At 41.8% G+C, this 15192-nt stretch overlaps 1 protein-coding gene across 3 annotated transcripts in view; it reads left to right on the plus strand.

Annotated features, from left to right (window-relative positions):
- LOC126481249 (nuclear pore complex protein Nup155) overlaps window positions 1–15192 on the plus strand; it is a 267575-nt gene that overhangs the window by 43663 nt on the left and 208720 nt on the right. For all 3 annotated transcript variants that reach the window (XM_050104864.1, XM_050104862.1, XM_050104863.1), the window contains exon 6: window positions 12116–12270. In XM_050104864.1, coding sequence (XP_049960821.1) covers window positions 12116–12270 — 155 coding nt within the window. The remainder of the gene's footprint in view (window positions 1–12115; window positions 12271–15192) is intronic.

Below are 15192 nucleotides of genomic sequence, written 5' to 3' on the forward strand. Positions count from 1 at the left end.
GTCACTCCTTGCCCGCCAAACTTGATGGTAGCAACAGTCAACGCTGCAGGAAAATATGGTCCCCTACAAACCAACGGTCAATGGTTTCAACTCACCGCAGTCGCCAGGACGCCCAGTACTCCGGCACACCCCATCCAGCTCTGTGTGCCACACACCACTCACTACCACACAGCCCCAGAGGGAACACACAACCCAGGAAGGATGAAACAAGAGGGCCAGAACTGATGGAATGCGTGCATAATTAGTGCCAGTAGGATCTCATGCATGCCTTCACAGAAGCCACCACAACTCACATTCTTCTGTAGCACCACATTTCAAAAGCCTCTGTTCTGTGTTGAAAGAAGTGATTAAACACCCTATTTATCACAAATTACTGACAATGTTATGTGATGCTAGTGATGTTTTCAATTTATTTAAATGTGACGTCCATACAGTAAGAATGAATCTACAATCTTGCTGGAGCTTTCAATAAATTGTGATTATTATATGAACAGAAACTGCGAATGTGGTTTTGTGGTCAGACAGCTGAAGTTGACCTCATTGCTGGTAGCTGCTTTCCAGAATATGCCTTGTTGAAAGTAATTCACATTAACTTCTTTTTATGAAACCTGAAGCTTTTTACACTTTTTTCGCAATGAAATTGACTTTTAAAATGTGGAATAAGTGCTGGAGTATGAACTGGGTCATTATGTCCTTAGCGCTTGGCAGAGGCTTCAGTTACTTAGTGTCATGTTCCATGGATCATTTTGAGTGATGGATCATGGTGATATGGAATGAGCCATTTTACATTCTAGTCACAAATTAATTTGTACATATGATTACATGCTAAACATTGCTAAAGGATTTTTATTTATTTATTTCTTAAGAAAGATATGCAGATGTGAGTTAATAATTCCTACCCACCACCATTTACACATTACAGTAATAGAAATTCTTCTACGGAATACAAGGAAAATCTTTCTCAATTTGTTTTCAAATTTTACTGTCAGACATTTTCTATCACTTGGTAAGTGTTTATGCTTGTTGTTGTTGTGGTGGTGGTGGTCTTCAGTCCTGAGACTGGTTTGTGATGCAGCTCTCTGTGCTACTCTATCCTGTGCAATCTTCTTCATCTCCCAGTACCTACTCCAACCTACACCCTTCTGAATCTGCTTGGTGTATTCATCTCTTGGTCTCCCTCTACAATTTTTACCCTCCACGCTGCCCTCCAATACTAAATTGGAGATCCCTGGATGCCTCAGAACATGTCCTACCAACCGATCCCTTCTTCTAGTCAAGTTGTGCCACAAACTCCTCTTCTCCCCAATCCTATTCAGTACCTCGTCATTAGTTATGTGATCTACCCATCTAATCTTCAGCATTCTTCTGTAGCACCACATTTCGAAAGCTTCTATTCTCTTCTTGTCCAAACTATTTATCATCCATGTTTCACTTCCATACATGGCTACACTCCATACAAATACTTTCAGAAATGACTTCCTGACACTTAAATCTATACTCGATGTTAACAAATTTCTCTTCTTTAGAAACGTTTTCCTTGCCGTTGCCAGTCTACATTTTATATCCTCTCCCCAAATAGCAAAACTCCTGTACTACTTTAAGTGTCTCATTTCCTAATCTAATTCCCTCACCATCACCCAACTTAATTCCACTACATTCCATTATCCTCGTTTTGCTTTTGTTGATGTTCATCTTATATCCTCCTTTCAATATACTGTCCATTCCATTCAATTGCTCTTCCAAGTCCTTTACTGTCTCTGACAGAATTACAATGTCATCGGCGAACCTCAAAGTTTTTATTTTTTCTCCATGGATTTTGATACCTACTCCGAATTTTTCTTTTGTTTCCTTCACTGCTTGCTCAATATACAAATTGAATAACATCGGGGAGAGGCTACAACGCTGTCTCACTCCCTTCCCAACCACTGCTTCCCTTTCATGCCCCTCAACTCTTATAACTGCCATTTGGTTTCTGTACAAATTGTAAATTGTTTATGCTTAAGACAACTTTAATGGAGAGTAACAGATATCATTCTTCCTTCTGGTATTGTAATGTTGTATATCATTGCTCCTTTAGAACTGCCGTGGATTATTTACGGTGTACTTCATGAGGGAATAAATATACTGTGAAGCAGTAGTCAGAATGCTCAACTCCTTAAACAAATATCTAAAAGATGGTCGCAGATGAGCACCACATATTATTTATTCTTACAGCATGATTTTGAGCAACGAACATTTTCTTTCTTAAAGATGAGTTACCGCAGAACATTATTCCACATTACATTATTGAATAAAAATATGCAATATGGCAACTCACTGATTTGTCTTCCATCAAGATATGCAATTATTCTAAGTGCAAATGTGGCTGAACTAAGTTGTTTAGGAGTTCCAAAATGTGCTTTTTTCAACTTAAATTCTCGTCAGTATGGACACGTAATAACTTTGAAATTTGCACCCTGTTTATTAGTTTCTCACCATGTGTTACACTTATCATTGGTGTAGTGTCCCTAGATGTGCAAAACTGAATATTTTGTGTTTTTTAAAAATAGATTGTTTTAAAAACTCTGTTTGCCATTTGTTTTGTTTCAATATGTTTGCATGGATTGATTACAATACTCCTGTCACATGCAGAATGAACTAATTTTGCTTGTTGTATATTAGACCGAAGATTATTTACGCATATGAGGAACAGTATTGGACCTATATTAAGTCTGGGGGAACCCCACATGTGATTTCTTCCCAATTAGAATTGTGTGTCTGGACTGTGTTGCTTGAATTACTAAGTAAAACTGCTGCATTCTTTTGATTAGATATAACATTGTTTTGTTGGTTATGCCATCGACCCCATGAAACTTCATTTTATTTGGGAGAAGACTGTTAGTCACACAGGCCAGTGCCTTAGGTCACAGAAAATACCAACTGGCACTACTGTATTGTTTAATGCAGGTAAAATCTGGCGAGTGAACCTGCAAATGGCAGTCTCAGTAGAGCAACCCATCTGAAACCCAAACTGTGATTTGCTGAGGATACCAGATGTCAATGTTTACAGTTCCTAAGACCCTCAGGGGGCTCAGCATTTAGTTGCTGGGTACGGGATTGGCGACCCCGGGGTCCCTGAGCTGGGGACAGGGAAGCGCCACCAGTCCTCAATACCGTAAGCTCTGAGCGTGCTTAAACGACCACCGTAAGGCGCAACTGTGGAACGTTGTACGGTAAAGAGCCCAGGGATCGTGGCTTAACTGCCTGGGTCGCGAGGATGATATAAACACCTATAAAATAAATAAATAAATAAATAAGTAAATAAATAATAAAAAAACCCTCAATCTTAAGGTGTGCTGCGCGCCGAGGAGACGCATGGCTGTTGAGGTAGAGCAGTGGCTAGTGGGTGACCTCTGGGGAACCTGCCACACCCTGGTTATATTAGGCTTACCCAGGCAAGCGGGTCTGTCTGGGTGGACATTCCTTTCCTTAGCTGCTCGTGGGACCACCATGGAACAAAATCCGAATAGTGCGCAAGCACGAGTCTCTAAGAAAGGAAAGTCCAATGCTTTACAGTATGACCCCCACTTGTTCCCTTCCCTGCCCACACCAGGGGAGGAACGGCGGTCTAAATTACCTGGTGAGACGTATTCTCCTCGATTTCTGGTTTGCAGCCGAACAGATGGGGACTCATTTCTGACCACAAAGCCTCAGTTTTTTGTGGAAAACTTGGAGGACAAGTTTGGAGAAGTTGAGGGCATGTCTAAAATGAGGTCTGGAGCAGTCCTCATACAGACAGCATCCCCAACACAGTCACGGGCTTCGCTTGCTTGTGACAAGCTCGGTGATGTTGCTGTCTCCATCACACCTCATAAGAGCCTCAATATGGTTCAGGGACTTATTTTTCATTGTGATCTGTTGTTGCAGTCTGACGACGAGCTCTGTGCAAATCTGGAGCGCCGCGGTGTCCATTTTGTACAACGTGTCTTCAGGGGACCTAAAGATAGTAGGGTCACCACCGGCGACTTCATCTTGGCTTTCAAGGGTGACGCCCTGCCAAAGGAGGTCAAGGTGATGATATATCGATGTGATGTTAAGCCGTACGTCCCTCCTCCCGTGCGCTGCTTTAAGTGCTGGGGGTTTGGGCATATGTCATAGAGATGTGACGCCAACCCTACCTGTCGAGATTGTGGACATCCCGTGTTCGCCGCCCCCTGTTTTTGTCAACTGCGGACTGAAACATTCACCTTGCTCATCAGACTGCGTGGTTTATCAAAAAGAATGGAAGATTTAGGAGTATAAGACCTTGGACAGGCTCACTTACACGGAGGCTAAACACAAGTATGATCGACTTCACCCTGTGCGCATTTCGTTGCCGTATGCTGCAGCAACTTTGATGTCGCCACCCCTGGCGATGAGCCTTCAAGCTCAGCTGCTTTTTGTGGGCCCTCCAGCCCGGCCATCTATACCTGCCCACTTGATAGTTGGGGGAACACCCTCTTCTGTTGGCCCCCTGTTTTCACCATCGGGAGTAACAACCCCTCCTTCTTTGGGGACTTTCGTCCCCACCTCTGAACCGGAGAAGTGCCCGCCTTCTCCGGTTCCCCTCATGCAGAAGGGATTGCTTGGTGCCCTCCCTTCCACAGTTACTGCCCCTCCAGGTGTCGGCCAGTGGCTGAAAAAGCCACCACCTGAGGGCCGTAGGGCTTCCAGGTCTTCCTCGGGCCATGAGACTGGGTTGGAAAAGCCCAGCCAGCCTGAGGGAAAAACGGGACCTTACCAAAAAGAAGAAAAAGCAAAAGGAGAAGGACATAGAGACAGAAAAGGAGTTCACCACTGCAGATGAAGATGATGTGGAGCATCTAGCGTCCACTCAGGAGCTAGATGTTGCTCGACCCACAGCTCCTATGGAAGTTGATCAGGCTACTTCGCAATCGGTGGTGGCGGGCGCTTCTAAGGTGTGACCTATCCCCCCTCACCCCCACCCTCCAGGTTCTTTCATGTCCTCACAGTCGGATACCATTATCCTTCAATGGAATGGCTGTGGTTTTTTCCACCACCTTGCTGAGTTGAAACAGCTTTTGTGCCGCTTCCCTGCCACTTGTTTGGCCCTACAGGAAACCTGGTTTCCTGTCCGACGGACCCCCTCCGTCTGTGCTTACCGGGGCTACTATAAGAACCGCGTAAATACGACAGGGTGTCTGGCGGCGTCTGTGTTCACATTCTTGCCACTGTTCCTAGTGCTCCAGTGCCACTTCACACGGCTCTCGAGGCTGTGGCTGTTAGAATCCGGGCAGGAATGGAGATTACCATCTGTTCCCTCTACCTTCCACCGGTTGAGGTTGTCCCTCTTGCTGACCCAGCTGCCTTGTCCGCCCAGCTCCCCCTGCCATTCCTCCTTTTGGGGGACTTTAATGCCCACCACCCTTTATCGGGTGGGGCCCAGATCTCGGGCCAGGGTAGGAACGTTGAGGCTCTCTTGGCACAGCAGGACATTTGCCTCCTTAACACTGGTGCTCCCACATATTTTAGCTTGACTCGTGGCACATACTCGGCCATTGACCTCTCTCTTAGTAGCCCAGGTTTTCTTCCATACCTCAGTTGGAGGGTCCACTACAACCTCTGTGGTAGCGACCACTTTCCTATCCTGGTTTCTCTTCTTCAATCCCAACCACCTGACCAGTTGCCATGATGGTATCTTTGTGGAGCTGATTGGGCAGCCTACACCTCTGCTACTATGGCCATTGCTCCACTTTGTGGTGACATTGATTTGGCGGTGGACGAGGTCACTATAGCCATTGTTTCTGCTGTCGAGGCAACTGTCCCCTGCTCTTCCCCATCCTTCCCTAATCCGATGGGACTAATGACCTCACTGTTTGGTCCCCTCCCCCAAATCAACTGACCAACCATGTGCTTGGAGCTTCACCAAAGAAAACATTATCAGATAGTCCTACTGTCTTTATCCGCCTATGTTGGGCAGTGCGGGGTAGGCACGTGGTCTGAGGTGCCTAGCCACAGTTCCGTGGTTCCCCCACCCCCACCCGTTGGAGGTTCGAGTCTTCCCTCGGGCATGGGTGTGTGTGTTGTCCTTAGTGTAAGTTGTAAGTTAGATTAGTAGTGTGTAAGCCTAGGGACTGATGACCTCAGCAGCTTGGTCCCATAGTGACTTACCACAATTTCAATTTCCACCTATGTTGGAAAGTTAATTACAGAGATAAAATTGTAGGATATGAATAAGGTCTCCAAATCATTTTTCCTATCAGAATACTTTAGAAAGCCTGCATTGAAGTCACCACAGACTAATGACTTCTTGCTGCTGTATGACAGATATCACAGTAAGGAATCCAGATTCCTCATAAATAGTTCAAAGTTTCTCATTTGGGATTTATATACAGTTATAATTAAAAGTTAACTATTTTTCGGTATTAATTCACAAGCACACACTTGATGTGCTGATCACTACAAAATGCAGTTGTCTCAATGTTTTTGAACTTTGTGTTCTGTCTTAATATATGTAACAATGCATCCTTTTTCCATATTAGTTCTGCTTGAGTTAGCTGCTAGAGTGTAATCTTTTATATGTAATGTATCCAGCCCTGTGGTTATGTGTTGCTCAGACACAGGATGTCTCTTTTCAGAGTTCTGTAAATTTTCCAGACAGGAAGCTCTTTCACCTTATTACTCAAACCTGTAATATTTTGATGACATTACCTAACCTTTCTGTCGATCTCATTTTTGAAATGTTTGTATTCCTTTTTGCCTGCCTCATTTACTGCATTTTTATCAATTAAATTCAGGCAGGAAAGCAGGGATGGCTAGAGGACAAATGTAAGGATGTAAAGCATATATCAGTAGGGGTAAGATAGATACTGCCTACAGGAAAATTAAAGAGACCTTTGGAGAAAAGAGAACCACCTATATGAATATCAAGACCTCAGATGGAAAACCAGTTGCTGAGGGCGAGATTATGGAAATGGAAGAGGACGTAGATGTGATACTGTGGAAAGAATTTGACAGAGCACTGAAAGACACAAGTCGAAAGAAGGACCCGGGAGTAGACGATACTCCATTAGAACTGCTAATAGCCTTGGGTGAGCCAGCCGTGACAACTCTCTTCCATGTGGTGGGCAAGATGTATGAGACAGGCGAAATACCCTCAGACTTCAAGAAGAGTATAATAATTCCAATCCCAAAGGAAGCAGGTGTTGGAAGGTTTGAAAATTACTGAACTATCAGTTTAATAAATCACAGTTGCAAAATACTAACATGAATTCTTTATAAACAAATTGAAAAACTGGTAGTAGCAGACATCAGGAAAGATCAAGTGGGATTCCGTAGAAATGTTGGAACATGCAAGGGAATACTGACCCTACGACCTATCTTAGAAGACAGGGTAAGGAAAGGCAAATCTGCATTTTTAGCATTTGTAGACTTAGAGATATCTTTTTACAATGTTGACTAGAATACTCCCTTTCAAATTCTGCAGGTGGCACCGATAAAATACAGGGAGCAAAAGGCTACTTAAAATTTCTACAGAAACCAAATGGCAGTTATAAGAGTCAAGGGGCACGAAAGGCAAGCAGTGATTGAGATGGGAGTGGGACAGGGTTGTAACCTATCCCCAATGTTACTCAATCTGTATATTGAGCAAGAAGCAAAAGACACAAAAGAAAAATTTGGAGTAGAATTCAAAACCAGGGAGAAGAAATAAAAACTTTGAGGTTTGCCAATGACATTGTAATTCTGTCAGAGACAGCAAAGGACCTGGAAGAGCAGTTGAACGGAATGGACAGCGTATTGAAAGGAGGATATTACATGAACATCAACAAAAGCAAAACAATGATAATGGAATGTAATCGAATTAAATCAGGTGATGCTGAGGGAATTTATAGGAAATGAGACACTTTAAGTAGTAAATGAGTTTTGGTACTTAGGGAGCAAAATAACTACTGATGACTATTCTTATCCAGGCTGTTCCCTGCCCCACCTACTACAATAATACTGTCCTTTTTGCTGAAACCTTTGCACAAATTCCCCGTGTCCTCTGTCACCTGTCTAAGGCTAGCACTCGGCTTCACAGTACTTATGACCGGGTACCCTGTTCCTAATTTGTCCTGTACCATCTAGCCTACACCTTTCCAGTGGCTACTACGTAGTAGCAAGACAGTTTTCTTCCTACTCTCTTTTGGTACCAAACTAAACTGAGTTTCTTTGTTAGATGTCTGCTGCCCCCTACTGCGACCTACACCTGGATGAGGCTCTTCCTCTCTTCATAGAACCACTTTGACTACTTCTCATTCATTCCACTATCAAAGAGAACATATGGAAATTTGTTATAACCCAAAATGAGCTGCCCTTCTTCGAAATTTTTCTATGTTCCGTCAGTTCAGTCTCGTAAGGCACCTGTACCACATACCATTCTCTTAGTATTATTGAAACCTAACTCTTCCCTGGCATAATGGAGAGGCCAGTTACCAGTCTTACTACAGTTCGATATTAAATATTTCCAGATGAAGATTATGTCTTTACTTCCTTTTTGGGGCAATCCAGTGTGGAAGATTCTTCAGTTTGACTCAGTTTTGCAACAAAAGTACACTGAATAGGATTATTTCATTTATGTAGCATTATAGGTTCCGCCATGAACCGTGGACGTTGCCTTTGGTGGGGAGGCTTGCATGCCTCAGCGATACGGATAGCCGTACCGTAGGTGCAACCACAACGGAGAGGTATCTGTTGAGAAGCCAGACAAATGTGTGGTTCCTGAAGAGGGACAGCAGCCTTTTCAGTAGTTGCAGGGGCAACAGTCTGGATGATTGACTGATCTGGCCTTGTAACACTAACCAAAACGGCCTTGCTGTGGTGGTACTGCGAACGGCTGAAAGCAAGGGGAAACTACAGCCATCATTTATCCTGAGGGCATGCAGCTTTACTGTATGGTTAAATGATGATGGTGTGCTCTTGGGTAAAATATTCTGTAGGTAAAATAGTCCCCCATTCGGATCTCCGGGCGGGGCTTACTCGAGGACGTTGTTATCAGGAGAAAGAAAACTGACGTTCTACGGATAGGAGTGTGGAATGTCAGATCCCTTAATCGGGCAGGTAGGTTAGAAAATTTAAAAAGGGAAATGATAGGTTAAGGTTAGATATATAGTGGGAATTAGTGAAGTTCGGTGGCAGGAGGAACAAGACTTTTGGTCAGGTGAATACAGGGTTATAAATAGAAAATCAAATAGGGGTACTGCAGGAGTAGGTTTAATAATGAATAAAAAAAATACGAGTGTGGGTAAGCTACTACAAACAGCATAGTGAATGCATTATTGTGACCAAGATAGACACGAAGCCCACGCCTACTACAGTAGTACAAGTTTATATACCAACTAGCTCTGCAGATGAGGAAGAAATTGAAGAAATGTATGATGAAATCAAAGAAATTATCCAGATAGTGAAGGGAGACGAAAATTTAATAGTCATGGGTGACTGGAATTCGGTAGTAGGAAAAGGGAGAGAAGGAAACGTAGTAGGTGAATATGGATTGGGGGTAAAAAATGAAAGAGGAAGCCGCCTGGTAGGATTTTGCACAGAGCATAACTTTTTAAGCATAGCTAACACTTGGTTCAAAAATCATAAAAGAAGGTTGTATACATGGAAGAAGCCTGGAGATACTGACAGGTTTCAGATAGATCATATAATGGTAAGACAGAGATTTAGGAACCAGAATTTAAATTGTAAGACATTTCCAGGGGCAGATGTGAGAGGTTGTACAGAGTTTCAGGGAGAGAATAAGGGAACAATGGACAACACTGGGGGAAAGAAATACAGTAGAAGAAGAATGGGTAGCTCTGAGGGATGAAGTAATGAAGGCAGCAGAGGATCAAGTAGGTAAAAAGACGAGGGCTGGTAGAAATCCTTGAGTAACAGAAGAAATATTGAATTTAATTGATGAAAGGAGAAAATATAAAACTGCAGTAAATGAAGCAGGCAAAAAGGAATACAAATGTCTCAAAAATGAGATCGATAGGAAGTGCAAAATGGCTAAGCAGGGATGGCTAGAGGATAAATGTAAGGATATGGAGGCTTATCTCACTAGGGGTAAGATAGATACTGCCTACAGGAAAATTAAAGAGACCTTTGGAGAAAAGAGAACCACTTGTATGAATATCAAGAGCTCAGATGGAAACCCAATTCTAAGCAAAGAAGGGAAAGCTGAAAGGTGGAAGGAGTAATAGAGGGTCTATGCAAGGGCGATGTACTTGAGGACAGTATTATGGAAATGGAAGAGGATGTAGATGAAGATGAAATGGGAGATGTGATACTGCGTGAAGAGTTTGACAGAGCACTGAAAGAGTTAAGCCGAAACAAGGCTCCGGGAGTAGACAACATTCCATTAGAACTACTGATAGCCTTGGGAGAGCCAGCCCTGACACAACTACCATCTGGTGAGCAAGATGTATAAGACAGGTGAATTACCCTCAGACTTCAAGAAGAGTATAATAATTCCAGTCCCAAAGAAAGCAGGTGTTGACAGATGTGAAAATTACTGAACTATCAGTTTAATAAGCCACAGCTGCAAAATACTAACACGAATTCTTTACAGACGAATGGAAAAACTGGTAGAATCCGACCTAGGCGAGGATCAGTTTGGATTCCATAGAATGTTGGAACACGTAAGGCAATACTGACCCTACGACTTATCTTGGAAAATAGATTAAGGAAAGGCAAACCTGCGTTTCTAGCATTTGTAGACTTAGAGAAAGCTTTTGACAATGTTGACTGGGGTACTCTCTTTCTAATTCTGAAGGTAGCAGGGGGTAAAATACAGGGAGCGAAAGGCTATTTACAATTTGTACAGAAAGCAGATGGCAGTTACAAGAGTAGAGGGGCATGAAAGGGAAGCAGTGGTTGGGAAGGGAGTGAGGCAGGTTTGTAGCCTATCTCTGATGTTATTCAATCTGTATATTGAGCAAGCAGTAAAGGCAACAAAAGAAAAATTCGGAGTAGGTATTAAAATTCATGGAGAAGAAATAAAAACTTTGAGGTTCGCCGATGACATTGTAATTCTGTCAGAGACAGCGACGTACTTGGAAGAGCAGTTGAGTGGAATGGACAGTGTCTTTAAAGGAGGATATAATACGAACAACAACAAAAGCAAAACGAGGATAATGGAATGTAGTCGACTTACATCGGGCGATGCTGATTAGATTAGGAAATGAGACACTTAAAGTAGTAAAGGAGTTTCACTATTTGGGGAGCAAAATAACTGATGATGGTCAAAGTAGAGAAGATATAAAATGTAGACTAGCAATGGCAAGGAAAGCATTTCTGAAGAAGAGAAATTTGTTAATATCAAGTATAGATTTAAGTGTGAGGAAGTCGTTTCTGAAAGTATTGGTATGGGGTGTAGCCATGTATGGAAGTGAAATGTGGGCGATAAGGAGTTTGGACAAGAAGAGAATAGAAGCTTTCAAAATGTGGTGTTACTGAAGAATGCTGAAGATTAGATGAGTAGATCACATAACTAATGAGGAGGTGTTCAATAGAATTGGGGAGGAGTTTGTGGCACAACTTGACTAGAAGAAGGAATCGGTTGGTAGGAAATGTTTTGAGGCATCAAGGAATCACCAGTTTAGTAATGTGGAGGGTAAAAATCGTAGAGGGAGACCAAGAGATGAATACACTAAGCAGATTCAGAAGGATGTAGGTTGCAGTAGGTACTGGGAGATGAAGAAGCTTGCACAAGATAGAGTAGCATTGAGAGCTGCATCAAACCAGTCTCAGGACTGAAGACCACAACAGCAGCAGCGTTATAGATAGTGTATTGCAATAAAGTGCAGTTATGCACAGTTAATAAAATAAATTCTTATAAAATACACCTACTCTGCATAAAGATCCAAAGATCATCAGTACACAGTACATGCTAAGCATCTGTGTTTTAGAAATAAGTCACATATGACTGATGGTACAATTAGTATTTAATAGCACATGTTTGCGAACTTCTTCTCAAATTTAAACGAGTTTGGCAACCTTGTTTGTTGAACAAATGTAAATTTCGGTATGTTTTATTTATCTAATAGCAATTTATTGGTGACAATCTTAAGAGATCTATTCACTGCAGATTAAAGAAAAAGACTGTTTGTAGGGCCCCTTGGTGATCTTGAAGAAATGCACTTACTCCCAGAACCAGTATTTGCACTTCCAACCGATGGTGTCACAATCAACACAGTTTCCAGCACTCTCTCTGGCCGCCTCTTTTTGGGTGGCCGTGATGGGAGTCTTTGTGAGATCGTATACAAGGTAATTCTTAAATTTTTTTTAGAAATCTATAATATTGCACTAACTACATAACAAGAAATCCTAAATTTAAGATATGAAGAATTGAAAATAATAATATACCACATTTGTGTTTATACAGCTTACCATATACCACTAAAATACCTACAGTGTGTGTGTGTGTGTGTGTGTGTGTGTGTGTGTGTCTGGGCGCGCGCGCACTTGCGTGTGTGGGGGCGCGTGCTCGCGTTTTTGGACACTTGGATGTGGGCATGCTAATCTGAAATAAGCTATAATAGGAAATGTAGGATCTTCCTAAAAGTACTTTATTCAGTCAATGTGTATTCATGACAGAGTGCTCATTTGTGTGTGCAGTGACTAATACTTAAAAGTTTGATTACATGGCACCAAGCAAGTTGGTGTAGTGGTCAGCTATTGGACAGCTTTTCAGTAGGACTGTGATTCAAATTCTCATCCAGCCTTAGGTTTATGTCTTCTGTGATGTTTAAATTGCGTAAGGCAAATGCCAGGATAATTCTATTGAAAGGGCACAGATAATTTCATCATCCAATCTGATCTTGTGTACCATCTCTAATGACTTTGTCATTGACAGCATGTTAAATCCTAATCCTCCTTATCAATCGTATGGAAGCAGATCAGTGGCGTGCCCTGAATTCAGCATCATAAAGTAAATTTTTATATTGAACCTAATTAAATTTTAAACTAAATTCAATGCTAGTGAACCAGCAGTTGCTTTACTGAAATGTTTTAAAGTTTGAAGTAACAACACTTGCCTCAGATTCTAAGTTTAGAACTTCGCAGAAATATTTTGAGTAATAGTGAACATTCAAAATTAATACAAGAGGTTAAACACAATTGCCTATTTTGTTGCAAATGAAATCTGTGAAGTGCAGTTCACATCAAACTATGTCTTGGGACTTCCACACAGAAGTTATGATGTGCACAATTCACACTTAGCAAAAGAATGTTTAACCCCTAAGCACTTGTGTGCAAGAGCTAACACAAGTGCTTGTGTTGGTCAGTTAGATCTGGGCACAAATTAAGCTGAGTAGATATGTCTGTCTGAGATAAATGAGATGTTACGGTTTATTGATGATTTATAAACATAAATGAATGAAAACAGCATGTACTTATCATCATTTAACGACATTGTAATTTATTATGTGAGGAACAAAGGAAAAATAACATAATACAAAAAAAAGCTATATACTATTAATGTAAAGCTATTTGGACTGTAAAAATATTTCAGTGAACTAAGCACTTTTTGTGCAGATAACTTTGTAATGCACTTTGCATACATGTTTCATAAAAATAGCACATAATGTGGAATGAATGCTTGTTGTCGTTTGTTCTTGGGCACATGTGACACCTATTCCACTTGGTCAGTGGTAGTTTGGTTCCAGTCTCCTCGTGTGTTTCATGACGATGATCCTGCTGTTGCTGTTTTGAACTATTGTGCCGTGGGCCATCAGAAACTACTTTGTCTCCATAACGTTGTGGGTATGTGACTGTTACCAATTCTCCTGACAGAACTCAACTATAAGTTGGCAAGCTTCTTCAGAAAAGTCTTCTTTGTACCTTTTGATTAATGTTCATCTCGTAAATGGCATAAGGGTTTAGTGCTGAGATATTGAGATGGAACAACACAACAAGGAGCCATCTCCGTGTTCTTCTGCGAACACTCTAGTTCCTGCATAGCTGGCCACACGTGTCCTCACCACCCTTAGTGCAATTATAAGAGTAACAGTTTCTGTTGTTTTATCGGCACCTGCCTTTGCGTCTGTCTTGGCATAATTGTGTACTAATGATATTAGCATTACAGAGTAAGGTTTCCTGGAAATGTAAGAGACCACTTTTTTTCACAATGTTCCCACTAAAGTCAGCTCCTTGTCCAGCGACGTTCTGGCAAGTGGTGTACCAGTTACCAACTGTTATGTTCCTCTCTGTCTCTAATGTGAACAGCAGGATGTTGAACATCTGAAGGACTATCACACTGACAGGCTGAACCAACAGTTTGCACTCCTGCATACACCAAGTGTGTGCTACTAAAGCAAACACTTATTAGTACCAGAAATTCATGAATAGCAGCCAACTTGTCAGACTTTTTCTCTCTCATCTCCATCATTGATGGTGTGTCCTGCACACCCACATATCCATGAAGTGGAGATGAGAAGCTCTGTAGGTTCCAGCAAACAGTAACAAGCCAAGAAATGCTGTCTCCCAATCTGTCTATTATATTCCTGTCGAAATAAAGAAAGACGACCTCCTCTGGTGTCTTTGCTCCCATTGCTGTGCACTGAGCTCAAGGTAAATGTGTGGTAATAATATTGTGGTTTTTAGTACAGTCCCTTTGACTAAACGGCAGTTTGTTCCATTAGGTTTTACCATATCTGTCCAGAAAGATAGTGAGTCAAATTTTCACAGTCACTGTTTCATCAGCAGAAGCAGCAGGAATGTCTGAATCAGCATTGTGTTCACTTTCTTCAACATTGTCAGCTTCAAAATCGGAAAATTCTTCCACAGATTCATCATCTTCAAGAAATAGTTCCACAATAATTTAGTCATCACTCAATATTTTATGCTTTCTGTGTCAGAAAATAAGAACAACCATGTAATTTTCCTTTCGTCTAAGGGAAAAATAAAATTGGTAAATAATTAGATATGTAGAAAAGAAGAAATGCCCATATTCAGACTCTCGTAGCCCTGTATTTTACGGCTGAATACATACTCACAATGGGTTACAGGTGCCAAAAACTGGGGACCTTTTGTGTCGGTTTACAACCAGGATTCTTGCCGTGTTTGGCTGACAGGTGTAACTTTACAAGGCTGTACCCAAAAGAAACCGAACTTTTGGGAGCAGAACTTTTTAAGTACCATGTTTTGCCCTCAGGAGGGCGCAGAGCAAACATTCCAACGTCAACAAGC

Source organism: Schistocerca serialis, chromosome 5, assembly GCF_023864345.2.
Source record: "Schistocerca serialis cubense isolate TAMUIC-IGC-003099 chromosome 5, iqSchSeri2.2, whole genome shotgun sequence".
Classification (NCBI taxonomy): Eukaryota; Metazoa; Arthropoda; class Insecta; order Orthoptera; family Acrididae; genus Schistocerca; species Schistocerca serialis.